We start from the raw sequence: 21,499 nt of genomic DNA, 5'->3' as shown, positions 1-21,499 counted from the left end.
TTTACAGCTGCAGTTAAAGCTATAGCCTGGTCTGCTGTAATCTCAGTCAGAGCTACTTTCTCTGCATTGACTTTGTGTACCCCAACAAGTCCTATGGGTTTACCTCGCAATTTCCAGCATTCTGAACAAAGATGACCCGTTTTGTGGGAATCACAGAATAATACAGTGCAGAAGAGGCCCTTCGGCCCATCGAGTCTGCACCGATGCATTAAAGACACCTGACCCGTCTACCTAATCCCATTTGCCAGCACTTGGCCCACAGCCTTGAATGTTATGACGTGCCAAGTGCTCATCCAGGTACTTTTTAAAGGATGTGAGGCAACCCGCCTCTACCACCCTCCCAGGCAGTGCATTCCAGACCGTCACCACCGTCTGGGTAAAAAAGTTCTTCCTCAAATCCCCCTTAAACCTCCTGCCCCTCACCTTAAACTTGTGTCACCTCGTAACTGACCCTTCAACGAAGGGGAACAGCTGCTCCCTATCCACCCTGTCCATGCCCCTCATAATCTTGTACACCTCGATCAGGTCACCCCTCAGTCTTCTCTGCTCCAGCGAAAACAACCCAAGCCTATCCAACCTCTCTTCATAGCTTAAATGTTCCATCCCAGGCAACATTCTGGTGAATCGCCTCTGCACCCCCTCCAGTGCAATCACATCCTTCCTATAATGTGCCGACCAGAATTGCACACAGTACTCCAGCTGTAGCCTTACCAAAGTTCTATACAACTCCAACATGACCTCCCTGCTTTTGTAACCTATGCCTCGATTGATAAAGGCAAGTGTCCCATATGCCTTTTTCACCACCCTATTAACCTGCCCTTCTGCCTTCAGAGATCTATGGACAAACATGCCAAGGTCCCTTTGTTCCACGGAACTTCCCAGTGTCAGGCCATTCATTGACTACTTCCATGTCACATTACTCCTTTCAAAGTGTATCACCTCACACTTTTCAGGGTTAAACTCCATCTGCCACTTTTCTGCCCATTTGACCATACCTTCCTGTAACTCAACTTCACTGTTCCATATCTACATCCTCATTCTCTTGGGTGAAGACAGATGTGAAGTATTCGTTCCACACCCTACCAATGTCCTCTGGCTCCACCCACAGATTTCCCTCTTGGTCCCTAATGGGTCCTACTCTTTCCCTGGTTATCCTCCTCCCAATGATATACTTAGAGAATATCTTGGGATTTTCCTTACTTTTACCAGCCAGAGCTTTCTCATATCCCCTCTTTGCTCTCCTAATTGCTTTCTTAAGCGCCATCCTACACTTTCTGTACTCCACTAATGCTTCCGTTGATTTGCTCTCCTTGTATTTGCTAAAAGCCTCTCTTTTCCTTCTCATCGTACCCTGAATGTTTCCGGTCATCCACGGTTCTCTGGGCTTGTTGCTCCCACCTGTTACCCTAGAGGGAACATGTTGGGCCTGTACCCTCACCATTTCCTTTTTGAATGCCCCCCACTGCTCTTCTGTAGATTTCCCGACAAGTAACTCTGTCCAGTCTACCTTGGCCAGATCCTGTCTTATTTTACTAAAATTCGCTCTCCCCCAATCCAAAACCTTTTTTTGCAACTTGTCTATTTCCTTCTCCATAACAAGCTTAAATTGTACCATGTTGTGGTCGCTATCACCAAAATGCTCCCCCACCAACACATCAACCATCTGTCCGGCTTCATTCCCTAGAATTACGTCCAGCACTGCACCCTCCCTTGTTGGATCCTCTACATATTGAGCTAAAATGTTCTCCTGTATACATTTTAAGAACTCCACTCCATCTAAGCCCTTAACACGATGACTATCCCAATTAATGTTGGGAAAGTTGAAATCACCTAATATAATTACCCTATTATTTTTACACACCTCTGCGAAATGCGCACATATTTGCTCCTCAATTTCCCGCTATCTGGCGATCTATAATAAACACCTAGCAATGTGGCTGTCCCTTTTTTATTCCCAAACCCGACCCATAAAGCTTCATTTGATGCCCCCTCCAAGATATCATCTCTCCTTATTGCAGTAACTGACTCCTTAACTAATATTGCAATGCCCCCTCCTCTTTTACCCCCTCCTCTGTCACGCCTGAAGATTCTATATCCCGGGATATTGAGCTGCCAATCCTGCCCCTCCCTCAACCATGTCTCCGTGATGATAACACCTGGGCTTGTGAACCTCACTTCTACCCTCAGCACCTTCCTTTCTGGCCAGAGGAGGTGATCCTGGGGCATTCCCAGCTGTTCCTTCTTTCCCCGACTACTTGCCTTTCTTTCACTCTCCTACTTTCTGTCCTTCTCGGGGTGACAGGCAGAAGGTTTTGGCTTAATCACAAGCTCAAAATCATCAGCAATTCTGCTGCTTGCCTAGCTTTCAAAACTTTCAGGTTATCTACATGAGTTCTCACTCCTGAAGGAATGGAATTTTTAAACTCTTCAAAGAGAATCAATTCTCGAAGGTTTTCATATGTGGTTTCCATCTTTAACGCCCATATCCAACAGTTAAAATTAATTTGCTTCACCCTCTCAAATTCTACATATGTCTGTCCAGTCAATCTCCACAAGTTCTGAAACTTCTGGCGGTAAGCTTCAGGCACTAACTCATGCGCAGCAAGAATAGCCTTTTTTGCCATCTCATAATCTGCAGAAGGCTCTTCAGGAAGCATGGCATAAACTTTGTGAGCTTTGCCTATCAAACTGCTTTGCATAAGCCATTTCATTTGTTTGGCTTTTTTTTTTAAAGATATGAAAAATGCCTCTATGTCCCTTTCCTCAAATTTAGGAAGAGCTTTTCTAAATTTAAACAGCTTTTCGCTGGGTCCTGGGCTGAATTCAGATTATTCCTGATCAGAATTTTTCCTGGATTCAAGACTACCCCTTTGTCTTAGTTCCACCTCTTTTAATTTAAATCCCCTCTCTTATCTTTCTTTCTGGAATTCAAGCTCAAGTCTTTCCGATGCTATTGCTGTTTTTTTTTGTTCAAGTATTCTTAATTCTTTTTCAGCCTCACGTTTTTTCATTTCCAACTGAATCCTAGCCAATACCACTGCATCACTTTCTGACTTACTACCTTCTGGTTCCTCATCTTCTTCTAATTTTAAATGTTGGATTATGTCAATTATCTCTGCTTTTTCAGCACCTGATTTCAATTCTAACCCCAATTTTGCTGCCAGATCTTTTAGTTTATTCTTCGTTAAAGTTATCAAGTCACTGAGGGACACATTCTCCTTTCTCATAAAAACTGCTGCCACTGCTAAATTCTGATGGTATAGACTGTACCTTTACCCTATTATACAAGAAATCTGGTTCCTTTTATTTTTCTCTTTCAAACTATTACTCCCCTTATAATTAACGTAATTGCCGTTAGATTTGGATCCTGACAATCGAGTCTCCAATTAATTTGATCCCAGACATGAGAGAAATTAATATGGTCCCAGAGACAAGATCAATTAGTGTGATCCCAGATACAAGACCCCAATTGATATGTTAACCCAGAGATGAGCCCCAGGTTAATATGTTATGACCGAGGCGGGAGTAATGCACTGTCAATTCAGTCCCAATACTCCACAAGTCGCAGCATATTATTAAAGTTTTCCCACCTACTGGAAATTAGCCAAACACTTTAGTAACCCCCAGAATAAAACAGAGCAAACCAGGTATCTTTAAACAACAACAAATTAACTATTTATTCATAAATTAAATCTCAAACACTATTAAGATAAATTTATGTCTAAAGACCTTCGAACTTACTTATCCAAACTCCCCCATTCACACACACACACATTCAAAAATCAACAGTTAACCAGTTTTAAAAATAGTGTTTTTAAAAATGATAACAATCAGAGCCACTCGAAGTCTCCACGCGAACTCAATGAACAGCCTTTACGTGATAGGCATTCAAAGCACTTCAGCTGCAGTAGACGTCACACAGTTCTTTCAACAAGGAGTATAACGATAGGTCTATATTTGGATTTTAACATTTTTACTCTTTCAGTCGTAACTTTACTCCAGCAATACAAATGTTCTCTTCAAAAGGTTTTTTTTTCCTGCTTAGGCAATTAACGAGCCTGTACCTCATTGTAGAATTTCTGCTGAGAGAATTCTCTTCCTTCCAGGCAAGAAAGTTTCGCCGGACTGGTTGAACTGGTTGAAGCTGGTTTTTATACACAATCAAAAGTTACAGTACACAATGTGACCTCTATCTCCTGCTGTGGTCGAGGAAACAGGTGCAGCTGTTGCACACTGTTCTCAGGGATCTAAAACTTCTCTCTCCGTCTTAAAGGCACACTGTTTTAAAGAGAGGAGGAAAAAAATAGCTCCGCAACATATGTCTCACTACTAATGCCATTTCTACCACATGCTTTTGAAACAGATGTAGACTCTTTTGGAAATATGAAAACTACTTCCAAACCCCCATTTCACATGGCTTAAAATTCTATACGAATCTATTATGTTGATGAAGGATAGAACTGGAGCAAATCTTCACTCAGTCTAACATGTATTTACAGAGTGAAACATTACAAGCATACACTTCTTAACTCAACTACCTTCCAGCTTCTGCTCAAGTGTAGGCCCAACCATCTTCAGCTGCTTCATTAATAACCTTCCCTCCATCATAAGGTCAGAAGTGGGGATGTTCACTGATGACTGCGCAATGTTCAGCACCATTCGCGATTCCTCAGATAGTGAAGCAGTCCGAGTCCATATGCAGCAAGATCTGGACAACATTCAGGTTTGGGCTGATAAATGGCAAGTTCCATTCGCGCCACACAAGTGCCGGGCAATGACCATCTCCAACAAGACAGAATCTAACCATCTCTCCTTAATGTTCAGTGGCATTAACATCGCTGAATCCATGACTGTCAACATCCTAGCGGTTACCATTGACCAGAAACTGAACTGGACCAGCCATATAAGTACTGCGGCTACAAGAGCAGGTCAGAGGCTAGGAATCCTGTGGCAAGTAACTCACCTCCTGACTCCCCAGTGCCTGTCCACCATGTACAAGGCACAAGTCAGGAGTGTGATGGACAGCTCCAACAACACTCAAGAAGCATCCAGGACAAAGCAGGCCACTTGATTAGCGCCCCAACTACAACCTTCAACATTCATTCTCTCCCCCACTGACGCACAACAGCCAAGATGCACTGCAGCAACTCACCAAGGCTCCTTCGACAGCACCTTCCAGACCCGCGGCCTCTATCGCCTAGAAGGACAAGGGCAGCAGATGCATGGGAATATCACCACCTGCAGTTCTTCTCCAAGCCACACACCACCCTGACTTGGAACTACATTGTCGTTCCTTCACTGTTGCTGGGTCAAAATCCTGGAACTCCCTTCCTAACAGTACTGTAAGTGTACCTCCACCACATGGACGGCAGTGGTTCAAGAAGGCGGCTCACCACGACCTTCTCAAGGGCAAGTAGGGATGGACAATAAATGCTGGCCGAGCCAGCGATATCCACATCCCATGAAATAAAAAAAAGTAATGCCCTCCACCTGCATATAATTAAACACAATTGATGTACAATTAACATATTGCACTTATCCATATTCCTCATATAGTGACTATGACGCCATTTGGCTACAATAATTACACCAGTTGACTGGTTAATACAATGAGAACAATGACAATTTGTTTCCAATTTGCATTTTTTTTCTAAGTAAAATGGCTTGGTCTGGTCTCCAACCTTACCTGTTCCAGATATGTCAGAGAGAGGTTAATGTATTTAGCCTCTGTCAGTAGCTGTCCTCCTACTCCAGTCTTTGTGACACGCTCTGAGCCAGCGAGATCCACCAGGTGCAATTTGGACCGACGGATAGTGGCACTGCCTGGCTCCCGACTGGAAACGTGAACGGTGAAAATGCAGTGGGAACGAGTTGAGGCCTGGTTCATGGGCGTCTGGTAAATGAAAACAAAATACATAAATATTAGATGCCTCGAGCACCATTATAGGAATTCTCGTTCCTTTGTTAACAAAAGAACTTCAGCTTTCAAATAACTAAATAACCTTGAAGTATTGGGACGCTGTCTCTAAGTTTGCGCCCTGGTGGTCTCGCTCCACTCTATGAAGTCCATGCTCCAGGGTCCACCTTCAGTTTCTCGATTCCCATGATCAGCTGCAGATCATCTTGTTATCCCGGTTGTCTTCCAGACCAGAAAATTGAGTCAACTCCAAATAAAGTATTGCAATAAGTGTTGCAAGTAAGCCTTTATTTTTCCCTTGCATATGACAAAACCCAATTGCCTGAGGATTGTCATGAGAGAATTCCCTCCATTGGATTCTGACCAGATACCAGCAGCTGTGACATGTCATCACTGCGGTTAGGTAAAGGATGACAATACAGGGTGCTTCTTGATGCAAATGATCGGCTGCATGCTGCATGTGGGCTTTCTACTGCCTAGAATAAACCTGCCTGTAACATGAAAAGCAAGCAACTTCTCCTCGTCATGCATACCAGAAGGTAGCCCTTGAGTTCATTCAACTGGATTGATCCAGGGTACAGTGCTTAAGGCTTTGCTGATGCTGCTTGTATATCATGGAATTATGTTCATTTTTAACCAAATAAAAAGCTTATATACTGCAAAACTCCAGAATGTTTTGAAAGCTACTGCACTTGACCATCATGCAAGAGGCAGTTGACAAGAACAAGAACAAAGAACAGTACAGCACAGGAACAGGCCATTCGGCCCTTCAAGCCTGCGCCGATCTTGATGTCTGCCTAAACTAAAACCTTCTGCACTTCCAGGGTCCGTATCCCTCTATTCCCATCCTATTCATGTATTTGTCAAGATGCCTCTTAAACGTCTCGATGGTACCTGCTTCCACCACCTCCCCCAGCAACAAGTTCCATGCACTCACCACCCTCTGTGTAAAGAACTTGCCTCGCACATCCCCTCTAAACTTTGCCCCTCTCACCTTAAACCTACGTCCCCTAGTAACTGAATCTTCCACCCTGGGAAAAAGCTTCTGACTATCCACTCTGTCCATGCCGCTTATTACTTTGTAAACCTCTATCATGTCGCCCCTCCACCTCCGTCGTTCCAGTGAAAACAATCCGAGTTTATCCAACCTCTCCTCATAGCTAATGCTCTCCAGACCAGGCAACATCCTGGTAAACCTCTTCTGTACCCTCTCCAAAGCCTCCACATCCTTCTGGTAGTATGGCCTAACTAAAGTTCTCTGCAGCTGCAGCATGACTTGCCTATTTTTATACTCTATGCCCCGACCGATGAAGGCAAGCATGCCGTATGCCTTCTTGACTACCTTATCCACCTGCGTTGCCACTTTCAGTGACCTGTGGACCTGTACACCCAGATCTCTCTGCATGTCAATACTCCTAAGGGTTCTGCCATTTACTGTATACTTCCAAATGGGAGTAAATCCTGTCCCGAAGAATCCTCGCCAATAATTTCCCTACCACTGACGTAAGGCTCACCGGCCTATAATTTCCTGGATTATCCTTGCTACCCTTCTTAAATAAAGGAACAACATTGGCTATTCTCCAGTCCTCTGGGACCTCACCTGTAGCCAATGAGGATGCAAAGATTTCTGTCAAGGCCCCAGCAATTTCTTCCCTTGCCTCCCTCAGTATTCTAGGGTAGATCCCATCAGGCCCTGAGGACTTATCTACCTTAATGATTTGCAAGACACCCAACACCTCCTCCTTTTTGATAATGATATAACTGAGACTATCTACACTCCCTTCCCTAGGCTCATCATCCACCAAGCCCTTCACCTTGGTGGTGAATACTGATGCAAAATACTCATTTAGTACCTCGCCCATTTCCTCTGGCTCCACACATAGATTCCCTTCTCTGTCCTTGAGTGGGCCAACCCTTTCCCTGGTTACCCTCTTGCTCTTTACATACGTATAAAAAGCCTTGGGATTTTCCTTAATCCTGTTTGCCAATGACTTCTCATAACCCCTTTTAGCCCTCCTGACTCCTTGCTTAAGTTCCTTCCTACTGTCTTTATATTCCTCAAGGGATTCGTCTGTTCCTAGCCTTCCAGCCCTTACGAATACTTCCTTATTCTTTTTGAAGAGGCTCACAATATCCCGTGTTATCCAAAGTTCCCGAAATTTGCCAAACTTATCCTTCTTCCTCACAGGAACATGCTGGTCCTGGATGCTAATCAACTGACATTTGAAAGACTCCCACGTCAGATGTTGATTTACCTTTGTGAGGAAGTGGAAGGCTGGGTTAGTAAGTTTGCCGATGACACAAAGGTTGCTGGAGTTGTGGATAGTGTGGAGGGCTGTTGTAGGTTGCAACGGGACAGTGACAGGATGCAGAGCTGGGCTGAGAAGTGGCAGATGGAGTTCAACCTGGAAAAGTGTGAAGTGATTCATTTTGGAAGGTCGAATTTGAATGCAGAATACAGGCTTAAAGACAGGATTCTTGGCAGTGTGGAGGAACAGAGGGATCTTGTGGTCCACATCCATAGATCCCTCAAAGTTGCCACCCAAGTTGATAGGGTTGTTAAGAAGGCGTATGGGGTGTTGGCTTTCATTAACAGGGGGATTGAGTTTCAGAGCCGTGAGGTTATGCTGCAGGTCTATAAAGCCCTGGTTCGACCACACTTGGAATATTGTGTTCAGTTCTGGTCGCCTCATTATAGGAAGGATGTGGAAGCTTTAGAGAGGGTGCAGAGGAGATTTACCAGGATGCTGCCTGGACTGGAGGGCATGTCTTATGAAGAAAGGTTGAGGGAGCTAGGGCTTTTCTCATTGGAGCGAAGAAGGATGAGAGGTGACTTGATAGAGGTGTACAAGATGATGAGAGGCATAGATAGAGTGGATAGCCAGAGACTTTTTCCCAGGGCGGAAAGGGCTATCACCAGGGGGCATAATTTTAAGGTGATTGGAGGAAGGTTTAGGGGAGATGTCAGAGGTAGGTTCTTTACACAGAGAGTGGTGGGTGCGTGGAATGCACTGCCAGCGGTGATAGTAGAAGCAGATACATTAGGGACATTTAAGCGTCTCTTGGATAGGTACATGGATGATAGTAGAATAAAGAGTATGTAGGTAGTTTGATCTTAGAGTAGGTTAAAGGGTCGGCACAACATCGTGGGCTGAAGGGCCTGTACTGTGCTGTACTGCTCTATGTTCTATGTTCAGCCGCCCCCAATCTAAATTCTTCAGTTCCTGCCTAATATTGTTATAATTAGCCTTCCCCCAATTTTGCACCTTCACCCGAGGACTACGCTTATCCTTATCCACAAGTACCTTAAAACTTATGGAATTATGGTCACTGGTCCCAAAATGCTCCCCTACTGAAACTTCGACCACCTGTCCGAGCTCATTCCCCAATACCAGGTCCAGTACGGCCCCATCCCTAGTTGGACTATCTACGTATTGTTTCAAGAAGCCCTCCTGGATGCTCCTTACAAATTCTGCCCCATCCAAGTCCCCAGCACTAAGTGAGTGCCAGTCAATATAGGGGAAGTTAAAATCACCCACCACTACAACCCTGTTACCTTTACATCCTTCCAAAATCTGTCTGCATATCTGCTCCTCTACCTCCCGCTGGCTGTTGGGAGGCCTGTAGTAAACCCCCAACATCGTGACTGCACCCTTCCTATTCCTGAGCTCCACCCATATTGCCTCGCTGCATGACCCCTCCGAGGTGTCCTCCCGCAGTACAGCTGTGATATTCTCCTTAACCAGTAATGCAACTCCCCCACCCCTTTTACATCCCCCTCTATCCCGCCTGAAGCTTCTAAATCCTGGAACATTTAGCTGCCAATCCTGTCCTTCCCTCAACCAAGTTTCTGTAATAGCAACAAGTTCATGAACAGCACTGGAGAAGTCAATGCCATTTAAAGCACATCTGTTTCTTTCGCAGTGTGGTGAGGCCAGATCATAGAATCATAGGGCAGAATGCCTGTTTTGGGGTCCAGCCCCAAAGTCAGGATCATTTTCGGGTCCTGACCCTGCAAAGTGTGAACGCGATTTTTGTTCAATTGGCCAATTACTGGCCAGAGGGAGTACTCACCATCCAATTAGGGATAGCGGCAGGGCTCCTGATGCAGGAGGGACAACAGAAGGCCTTCCGCCACTGAAAGTGGAAGCCTGCCAATACAGGTAACGGAAAGAAAGGACTCAAGGTGGAGGCATCTTCTCAGCAATTTTAAAATCTTTGAAAATATAAATGGCCACAGCTGCCAGACCTCCTTTGTGGAGGCTGAACACTTCCACAGAGCTGCCTGTCGCCATTTGTAAATCAACTGTTGGTGTGGCGGGGCGGGTGGGGGGGGGGGGGGGGGTGTGGGGGGATCGGAAATCTTTAAACAGTGAAACGGAGAGTTGGCTGCTCAATCTGGCGCCGGGTGGTAACTTCCTTTCACTGTTTTCAGCCACTCAGGGGACCCACCTGCTGACTGGAAAATTCCAGGCGGCACAGGAGAGGGTCTATGGCTTCAACTGACTACCTGCTGCTTGTAGGTGGGTAAGCCAGCCAGCGGTGGGGAATTCCAAGCCCATCTGCCTTAACTTCCACTTCCGGCGGACTTCCAAAATTCTTCCCATATGGTACAGACAGAGGCCATTTGGTCCATCAAGTCCATCATCTGAACACTCTAACTTGCAATCGATCATTTAAATGCTAACAGATATGCTGCATGAATACTGTTTGCAACCCTGGAATTGAAATTTTACATTACGTCAAGATCATTACTTCATTGTTTCTTCTTTTAGATTTTAAACTCTGACTAACCAAAGTGAAAGTGTTCTGCACTGGCTACATCAGTCTTTCTGAGGATTAGGCTTCATCCTTTTCAAATTATTTTCTCTCCTTTCTGTACAATACATAAATTCCCACCAAGGGAATGGATGGCTTGCTCTCAAAATCTATCAGAGTGGCGTAATTTTCTTCACTTCCCACTTAGAGGCACGGCTATAGCAGCGTGAAGTGAGACTGTTAACTCAACCTTTAGAGTATCAGAAATGCATATCTGCTCTGATCGCTATCTGATGTTAAAAACTATAACAATAATATGCAGTTTTTGTCTATTCAGACTGTTTTGATTGGTCAATTAAGGGGTGCGTCCATTGGTGGATGGTGCCTGGGTATACTCAGTACCCGAATATTACAATAAAGTTTTAAAATATCAATTAACTGTCAGCCCACAGGTGCAGAACAACAGAGTTTTGCAGAACAACCTCAACAAACATAAAGCACTCCGTAAAGGAAGGGCAGCATGGGAGCTGGGAGGAACACATGGAAGGTATTGAATGGGGGATGGAAATGGCATAGGAAGAAGGGGTTGGATGAGGGAATGGGATGGGGATGATATGATGGGGATGATATGAGAGGGATGAAAGGAATGGGATAGGTATAGCATGAGAGGGATGACATGGGAAGGATGGACTGGTATGGGATGGGGATTTAAAGTACTGTTGCAATAAAGATACTAATTTTACCACAAACATTTTGCAGATCAGAAGGTAAGGGGAGCCCAACAACAAAGTTACCCGGGCAGGAGGAATTTGGGGGTGGTGGGGGGGGGCGGGGGGAGCAGTGGGCAAGGCAAAAGAGGGTACGGGGAACAGCATGGATGGGGATGGGGGGAACCGGCACAGGAGGGGGAAGTGCATGAGAGGTATGGAATGGGAAATGGAGAGTGGGGATGGGATGGCATAGAAAGAAGGGGTGGATGTGGGATGGGATTGGGATGAGAGGGATGGGATGAGAGGGATGAAAGGAATGGGATGGGTACGGCATGGGAGAGATTGCATGGGAAGGATGGAATGGCATGGGATGGAAATTTAAAGAGTTACTGTTGTAATAAAGATACTAATAGCACCACAGATGTTTTGCGGGTCTCTGCTAGTTTTGATATTAAATAACTAATGATCCTGATTCTTACTCTCTCGGCCAGGTAGAAACTAGACAGGCAGGGGGACAGTTAAACCAAGGTCGTTAATATCGGCCAGGCCTACGTGACTCCAGGTTCAACAAACTCTTATCAGCAACTCCCACCTCCCCATCCTGGAAAATCGGGGCTAATACATCTATAAACTGACAAAAAGTGGCAAAGGTTATAGTTTATTTGGAGAAATTATAAAAACTCTGCTTTACAAAGGATGGCCAGAATGTGGAACTCCCTACCATAAATTTCAGTTCAAGCACAGTCCATAAGCTCTTTTAAAAGGGAATTAAATAGTTGCTTGAAAGAAAGAAATAGGGAGCGAGCAGATGGGTGAAATTAGGCCTGGTGGCTCATGTGGAAAAGAACACTGGCAAAGTCTTAGTTTAGTTTCGAGATACAGCACTGAAACAGGCCCTTCGGCCCACCGAGTCTGTGCTGACCATCAACCACCCATTTATACTAATCCTACACTAATTCCATGTTCCCACCACATCCCCACCTGTCCCTATATTTCCCTACCACCTACCTACACTAGGGGCAATTTATAATGGCCAATTTACCTATCAACCTGCAAGTCTTTGGCGTGTGGGAGGAAACCGGAGCACCCGGAGGAAACCCACGCAGACACAGGGAGAACTTGCAAACTCCACACAGGCAGCACCCAGAATTGAACCCAGGTCGCTGGAGCTGTGAGGCTGCGGTGCTAACCACTGCACCACAGTGCACTGAATAACCTGTTTTTGTACTGTAACATTCCCATATTCTGCTTTCTTTGGAAGAAAATCAGAATCACTACTCCAATAGAAATACATTGTTCCGATAAAAAAAACTGGTTAGTTAGTTCCTTAAGTAACAGAATGTTCAAGTTAATTACCTGTACTATCAAAACTGAAAGATGTAAACAACCCATGGGCTGTGTAAATACTGAATATTCTTTATTCCACACTGCAAAGAAAACACTGAGAGCAGTTACCTTAAACAAACACAAAACTTGGAAGTATTGTGAACCGAGGAGGAGGATAGTGAGAGATTTCAAGAGAACACAGACAAGCTTGTGGAATGGGTGGACATGTGGCAAATTAAATTTAACACAGAGAAGAACGAAGTGAAATATTTTGGTAGGAAGAATGAGGAGAGGCAATATAAAGGAAAGGGGACAATTCTAAAGGGGGTGCAGGAACAGAGACACCTGGGGGTATATGTACATTACGGGGCAGGTTGAGAAAGTAATTAAAAAGCCATACGGGATCCTGGACTTTAGAAATAAAGTACAAAAGCAAGGGAGTTATCATGACCCTTTATAAAACACTGGTTCACCTCAACTGGAGTATTGTATCCAATTCTGGACACTGCATTTTACTAAGGCTGTGAAGGCATTAGAGAGAGTACAGAAAAGATTTACAAGAATGATTCCTGAGATGACAGATTTCAGTTACTTGGATAGATTGGAGAAGCTGAGGTCGTTTTCCCTCGAGAAGACAAAGTTAAAGGAGTTTTGATTAAAGTATTCAAAGTTAACAAAACTTGTCCACAGGTTGCAAGCTTCAAGGATTACAGATTCCCAAGTGTTATAGAGTTATAACGGCACAGAAGGAGGCCATCCAGCCCATGCAAGCATTTGGAGCATTTTTGGAGTCTAACCTACTAAAATCACAGAGTACTGGTAACCTTCCCACTGCTTGTTCAGCCAAAACCGTAATATCCATTAGTCACTGGCTTAGAGTTATCTACAGTCTGTAGTGACTGGTCTGCCTCTCCAGTTTGAACAGTGCCCTGCAGTAAGGCACAGGCATCAGAATATCTATTGTGCCATACTGGATTGACTTGATTTCAATCTTCCTTCAAACCAATCACAGTGAGCACCAACCCTGGATATATGCAAGTGTGTTCTCATACCATGTACCGTTAATAAATTCCAACAGGTGCCATCTCAGAGTTCATAAGCAATATAATAGATTTCAGCTTGGTGGAAGGACCTATGAAGGACATGGCTTGTGATCTTGATGTTCCAGACATCCAAGTCCAATAATACTTAACAGTAAGTCAGTGTAGACCTGAACCCTCCCAATTTATCAACCTTTTTGCACAAATTCACCAAAAAGATTAATTGGTCCTCGATGTTAGACGTGGGACAAAACACCCTTCCAAATAAGAACATAAGTAATAGGAGCAGGAGTAGACCACTCGGCCCCCTCGAGCCTGCTCCGGCGTTCAATACAATCATGGTTGATCTTTTGCCTCACTTCCACTTTCCCACCCAATCCCCATATCCCTCGATTCCCTATCTCAGATTTGAATATACTCAACAATGGAACATTGCCGCGCCCCTAGCCAAGCTGTTCCAGTAGAGCTACAACACTGGCATCTACCCTGCAATGTGGAAAATTGCCCAGGTATGTCCTGTACACAAAAAGCAGGACAAGTCCAACCCGGCCAATTACCGCCCCATCAGCCTACTCACATTCATCAGTAAACTGATGGAAGGTGTCATCAACAGTGCCAACAACCTGCTCAGTGACGCTCAGTTTGGGTTCTGCCAGAACCACTCAGCTCCTGAGCTCATTACAGCCTTGGTTCAAACATGGACAAAAGAGCTGAACTCAAGAGGTGAGGTGAGAGTGACTGCCCTTGACATCAAGGCAGCATTTGACCGAGTATGGCATCAAGGAGCCCAAGCAAAACTGAAGTCAATGGGAATCAGGGGGGAAACCCACCGCTGGCTGGAGTCATACCTAGCGCAAAGGAAGATGGTTGTGGTTGTTGGAGGTCAATCGTCTGAGCTCCAGGACATCACTGCAGGAGTTCCTCAGGGTAGTATCCTAGGTCCAACCATCTTCAGCTGCTTCATCAATGACCTTCCTTCAATCATAAGGTCAGAAGTGGGGATGTTCGCTGATGATTGCACAATGTTCAGCACCATTCGCGACTCCTCAGATACTGAAGCAGTCCGTGTAGAAATGCAGCAAGACCTGGACAATATCCATGCTTGGGCTGATAGGTGGCAAGTAACATTCGTGCCACACAAGTGCCAGGCAATGACCATCTCCAACAAGAGAGAATCTAACCATCTCCCCTTCACATTCAACGGCATTACCATCGCTGAATCTCCCACTATTAACATCCACAGAGCTACCACTGACCAGAAACTGAACTGGAGTAGCCATTTAAATACCATGGCTACAAGAGCAGGTCAGAGGCTAGGAATCCTGAGGCGAGTAACTCACCTCCTGACTCCCCTAAGCCTGTCTACCATCTACAAGGCACAAGTCAGGAGTGTGATGGAATACTCTCCACTTGCCTGAATGGGTGCAGCTCCAACAACATTCAAGAAGCTCGACACCATCCAGGACAAAGCAGCCCGCTTGATTGGCACCCCATCCACAAACATTCACTCCCTCCACCACCGACGTACAGTGGCAGCAGTGTGTACCATCTACAAGATGCACTGCAGCAATGCACCAAGGCTCCTTAGACAGCACCTTCCAAACCCTCGACCTCTACCAACTAGAAGGACAAGGGCAGCAAATGCAAGGGAACACCACCACCTGCAAGTTCCCCTCCAAGTCACGCACCATCCTGACTTGGAACTATATCGCCGTTCCTTCACTGTCGCTGGGTCAAAATCCTGGAACTCCCTTCCTAACAGCACTGTGGGTATACCTACCCCAAATGGACTGCAGCAGTTCAAGAAGGCAGCTCACCACCACCTTCTCAAGGGCAATTAGGGATGGGCAATAAATGCTGGCCTAGCCAGCGATGCCCACATCCCCGAATGAATAAAATAAAAATTCCCAACCCCCTGAGTGAACAAATATTTCCTCATCTCAATCCTAAATGATCAACCCCTTATCCTGAGACTGTGCCCCTATGTTATAGAATCCTCAGCTAGGGGAAACAACCTCTCAGTGCCTACCCTGTCAAGCCCCTTCAGAATCTTGATGTTTCAATGAGATCACCTCTCATTCTTTGCAATTCCAGAGAATATAGTCCCAATTTACTCAGCCTCTCAGCCAACTCTCTTTTCTCAGGAACCAATCTAGTGAACCTTCACTGTAGCACCTTTAAGGCAAGTATATCCTGCCTTAGAGATGGAGACTAAAACCACAATTGTAGTAAGACCTCCTTAATTTTGGACTCCAATCCCCTTGCAATAAAGGCCAACATGCCATTTGCCTGCCCTAACTGCTTGCTGTACACACATGCTAACTTTCTGTGTCCCTTGTATGGTACACCCAAGTCTCTCTGAACATTGTTTGAAAGTTCCACACCTTTTAAAAAATATTCTGCTTTTCCATTCTTACTACCAAAGTGAATAACCTCACACTTCTCCACATTATATTCCATGTGTCATCTTGTTACCCATTCACCTAACCTGTCTATATTTCTTTGCAGCCTCTTTGTGCCCTCCTCCCAGCTCATATTCCCATCTAGCTACGTATTGTCAGCAAACTTGGATACATTACTCTCGGTCTCTTCGTCTAAGAAGCCCCAGCACGGAACCTTGTGGTACTCCACTAGTTGTTAATTGTATATCAATTGTTTTTAATTATATACAGGTGGGGGGGGGGGGGCATTAATTGGGGTTTCACTTGAGCACATAAAAAGAGACACTTATTGAAACTGTGCTGTGGTTCAATTAGGAGGTGATGCTCCATGAGCCCTTTGTGTGGCACTTTATTGAATGCCTTGTGGAAGTCCAAGTTTACTACATCCACTAGTTCCCCTTTATCGACCCTACTACTTATATCCTCAAAAAACACTCATAAATTTGTCAAACACGATTTTCATTTCATAAATCCATGTTGACTCTGTCTGATCATACTATAATTTTCTAAGTCACTGTTAATACTTCCTTAATAATAGATTCCAGCATTTTCTCCGATGGCTGATGTTAGGCTAACTGACCTGTAGTTCCCTGTTTTTTCTTTTTTCATGGGATGTGGGCATTACTGGCAAGACCAGAATTTGTTGCCCATCCCTAATTGCCCTTGACAACTGGCTGGCTTGCTAGGCCATTTCAGAGGGCATGTAAGAGTTAACCACATTACTGTGGGTGTGGAGTCACATGTAGGCCAGACCGGGTAAGGGCGGCGGAGTTCCTTCCCTGAAGGACATTAGTGAATCAGATGGGTTTTTACAACAATCGATCATAGTTTCATGGCACCATTACTGAGAGCAGATTTCAATTCCAGATTTTTTTTTTTATTAATTGAATTTAAATTACTCCAGCTGCCATGGTGGGAATTGAATCAGTTTCCCCAGCACATTAGCCTGGGCCTCTGACCTCTCTCCCTCCTTCCTTGAATAGTGGTATTAAATTTGCTAACTTACAATCTGCTGGGACCATTGTAGAATCTAGAGAATTTTGGAAAATTATAACTCGTGCATGCACTATCTCTGCAAATACCTAGAACCCTAGAATGTAGGTGATCTGGTTCTGGAGATGTCAGGTTTTTAGTCCCTTAAGTTTCTCTAATACTTCTTCTCTGCTGATTTAATTATAACGTGTGCCTACAAGTTCTAAACCATTCAAGAGAACTATCCTGTATTTGGAACCCGACAAACTTAGCCTGCAGGCACTTTGCTGTTAGTGAAGAAAAATCTATCACTACTTTCAACAGCAATATTCTAATTACAGCATTGAGGGAGGGACACTTGCTGAATAGGATCACACATACCCCCAAATAATTCAAATTATATAATAGTATAGGTAAAAGTGTTGAGGCCAAACCTCGATAGACGATTCTGAGAGCCATCTTGAAACTCCTGAATTTCTGATCCAGGCTGCAGAGAAGAAAAATCAGGATCCCTGATCTATCAAAACAAAAACTTGTAATCCAATATCCTTTTGAACAGAGCCACGTCCCACAGATATTTGATCCACATATTCTTTGTTGGGATATTTGTTTCTTTTAAAGCAGAGCTGCTGTCAAAAGATAATGTTTTTACTTTGCTACATCGGCAGCAATTTCTAGCGGAGGTCCCAGAACCATGTCATCAAGCGTAACATTCGATCATTGAGATAAATTATCTTTAGCAACAGTGGCCCAAACCATTAGACACTAGACACAACTAAAAGTCATTTGGGCATATTACCTCCCTGTGCTTGGCCAAAATGATAGATTGAGCACTCGATAGCTGAAGGGAACTGCAATTAAGTACTACAGAATATTAGAACTAATCCTCCTTCTTTCAATTGTATGAGAATCTAATGGATATATTCTTCTCACTCTTCATCCCTCATTGGCCTATGAAGATGAGGCTCTCAGGGTTTGTAATATTAACTGGCATTATGCAAAGTCACAGTAATAAAATGATTAGACACCTAATAAACCAATTAACTAGTGTTCAAGATTGAGCTCAGTACTTTGAAATTGCAATAAGAGATCTGAAATTTCTAGTATCTCATAATCTAGTAATTGATCAGTTACCAGCATCAATAAATTTAACTGTGACCTCAATGGTCAAATCATGTTTCACCATTTTATATTACAGCTCACTGCAGTAAATTTGGTGTTGATATTCTGTAGCACTGGAACAGAAAATAGAAGCAACAAGCATTGGTGTTGCTACTAAGTTAAGTTCCATTCGGGAACAAATGAATAGATGCCATTGATTCACCTTGTGCTCAGGTTAGCATTATTCCACTGAGTTCATGTCAGAATGAAGCCTATTTCTGGAGCATGAATTGCAGCTGGTGTGAGAGGACTGGGCAATTGAATGCAAATTATTCTGCATAGTTTGCCTTGGAGTGCAGACCATGTTAGATCAATTCCTCTGTCAAGTTGCTGAACCAAATTGAGTATAATCGAAAAATGAAAATATTCTGGTAGTATGATCATTGATCAGCTCACAAAACAAGGATTTTCATAGGTCAACTCAATTACAGCCACTATCATGATAAACCAGCAATTAAAATAACATTTTACAAAAATTCCAACTTAATGTGTTAGAAATGATTGAGCATTTGAAACCCCAGACTTTTATGCAGAGTAACCTACAAAGAAAAAGTAATTCAACTCAATTCTTTAAGAGACAAAGAAAATGCAGGAAAAGCACAACATCAGCAACTGAATAAGAAAGACAGGATTGTATTTTGAGCATGACTCTGAAGTTCTGATGCATTATACCGGAAAATAAGTTTTCCTTTCTGAAATCCTCATTAAAATAAAAAAAGGCAGTGCATGCCTGCTTATCTCTAACAAACAACAAAATTAACAATTTGTATTTATACAGCCTCACTCAAGTAGAAAACATCTCAGAACATTTCACAAGGGAACATAATTACAGACTTAAATAGATCAGCTAGCTTAATAGTGAGGCTTTTCAGTCACAATGATAAAACACACCTCCCAAAATGTATCCATCATTGTTTTCAAATTTAGGAAATTTGCAAGATATATAGCAATTGCCACCTTTGCCTCTTCAGAGAAATTTAAGTTTGCATTTGTCTAGGTGCAGGCACCTGTTGAATTTAGAGCTCATGAGATGTGAACAAAGTTGGTCAACTGAAATCAACACTGGAACATTTTACGTGGGAAAACAACTGTCTAGAAGTGGTTACTTTGCAACTTGGCATTCCAGTCCCTACGTCATGCAAACAAACATCAAACATAAGTATGCTGCTCAGGGGCCACAATGTGTCCAGATGGATTGACTGTGGATTAAAATAGTAAAAAAAAAATCAGCCAGACACAGGCAAAGATCCGACAACATAACAAAAAAGTCTTCAGAACAGATGGGAGTCATTTTGTCAGTCTCAAATAGAAGAAACAAAAGCCTGCAGATGCTTGAAATCTGGAATATAAACAGAGAATGCTAGAAATACTCAGCAGCTCAGGCAGCATCTGTGGAGAAAGAAACACAGTTAACAATTCAGCTTGATGACCTTTCATCGGCACTGGAAGAAGTTAGGGTTAACAGTTTATAAGTAAGTACAGATCCAGAGAAAAGGGATGGAGGGGATAGTGTGGGGCGGGGTTAAATAAACCAGGCAAAGGTCTGTGATGGTGTGGAGCGCAAAGTGATTAAATGACAAAAGGGGTGAGGTTGCAAGGCAAAAGGGGGTGGTCATGGGACACGTGAAGAATCAAAGATGGCTCTAGATAAGCTGTAAATGGCAACAGCAGAATCATTACAGCTGTCTCAGAAAATGGAAACAGTGGTTATGATCTGAAATTGCTAAACTGCAATAACCCTTACAATCTTTTCTCATCTATTCCCCCTACACCATGCAAAAAAAAAATCAGTATATGAGAGATATCTACAAAGATATCCAGAGCTCTGTAATTCATTATTAGAGCGACGAAACAACAAATTTCAGGACCTACCCACCCACGCCACTGTGGAACACAGCTGTCTCTTAAGAGAAACACTGGCTACGGTTGGGAATAGAATACTCAGCTGCACAGCCCTAGATGGTATAAACAAAAAACAAAAAAACTGCAGATGTTGGAAATCTGAACCAAAACAGAAACTATTCTAAACACTCAGAAGGTTAGGCAGCTTCTGTGGAGAAAAGAGGCAAGTTGATGTTGCAGGTGTGGAACCTTGATCAGATCGGGAACATATTATAGATGAACAGCATTTAAAAAGGAACTGAACAAGGCAATGCATTGAAAACACACACACATAAGATTGAAGAAAATGAGTAACCTGTAAAGTGCTCAAGAGTAAAATAAGATAATTAAATGGTAGAAGTGAAACTAGTGTGAGACAATAGGAGGAATAGAGAGAAACTATTTAAATAGACTTGGGACCCAGAGAATATGACTGCAAGATGAGGACGTGGGGGGGGAGGGGGGGAAGGGGAGGTTGGTGGTGAGTAAGGCAAGTCGAAATAGAAGCACAAACCTGAGAGCTGCAAAGTATCTACCAGAAAGACAAGATGATATTCCTGGAGTGGGGCATCACGCATGCCCCATTAGTTGCACTTTTTCCCCTCACTCTTTAGTTCGAAAACTTTTTGCCCTGTGAATTGCTGCAAGTGTGAACTGATAATGGGGTGGCGAGGACAAGAGAACATTTGGGACCTTGGTGAATAATGGGACCAACAATGAATCTCCTTAACCACTGAGATTTAAGGATTGAGAAAGAAACAAGGAAACAGCTGGGAAGGAGGGTAAATTAGAGGGAAATCAGGTACAGAAAAGAAATTAAATGGGAAAAAAAGATTGGATTGAGAGATTAAAGAAAAGGAAAAGAAAAAAATAAGAAATTTAAAATTTAAAAACTCTCTAACAACAGTTTACCACCTACAGAATTAAAGTCTTTCAGTTGTTCCTTTTCTGAGCCGAAGGCATTTCAAGAGCATAAATTTCTTCATTAAAAAGGAACATTCACTGTTAATTACCAGCCCCAACTTTCTGCAGCGTTTGTTTTGCGACTAATGTGAAAATGCAGTAACTGCACAAACTCACAGGGTGGTTATGACGAACCACTATTTCTACGATTCTAATGACAGCTAACGGCAACTTAGCCAATAATTTGTAGAAATTCATGGGGTATCTCTTCATCACATTAATAACGGTGAGCGCCATTACACTCGCTGCTATTTTGACAGCAAAATCTTGGCCAATATTTTGGGACACAGTATATGAGTAATTTCAGATATGATATATGGTAAATGTAGC

General features: G+C 43.5%; 1 protein-coding gene across 6 annotated transcripts in view; it reads right to left on the bottom strand.

Annotated features, from left to right (window-relative positions):
* Positions 1 to 21,499, bottom strand: part of kif6 (kinesin family member 6) — a 775,022-nt gene that overhangs the window by 655,693 nt on the left and 97,830 nt on the right. For all 6 annotated transcript variants that reach the window (XR_010973257.1, XM_068027794.1, XM_068027795.1 and 3 more), the window contains exon 7: positions 5,687 to 5,893. Coding sequence is in view for 5 of the 6 variants with exons in the window: in XM_068027794.1 (XP_067883895.1) it covers positions 5,687 to 5,893 (207 nt within the window). In the remaining variant the exon portion in view is untranslated. The remainder of the gene's footprint in view (positions 1 to 5,686; positions 5,894 to 21,499) is intronic.

Source organism: Heterodontus francisci, chromosome 3 (genome assembly GCF_036365525.1).
Source record: "Heterodontus francisci isolate sHetFra1 chromosome 3, sHetFra1.hap1, whole genome shotgun sequence".
Lineage (NCBI taxonomy): Eukaryota > Metazoa > Chordata > Chondrichthyes > Heterodontiformes > Heterodontidae > Heterodontus > Heterodontus francisci.
Note: the sequence above shows the minus strand (reverse complement) of the source record. Positions and strands in the feature narration are given on the sequence as shown.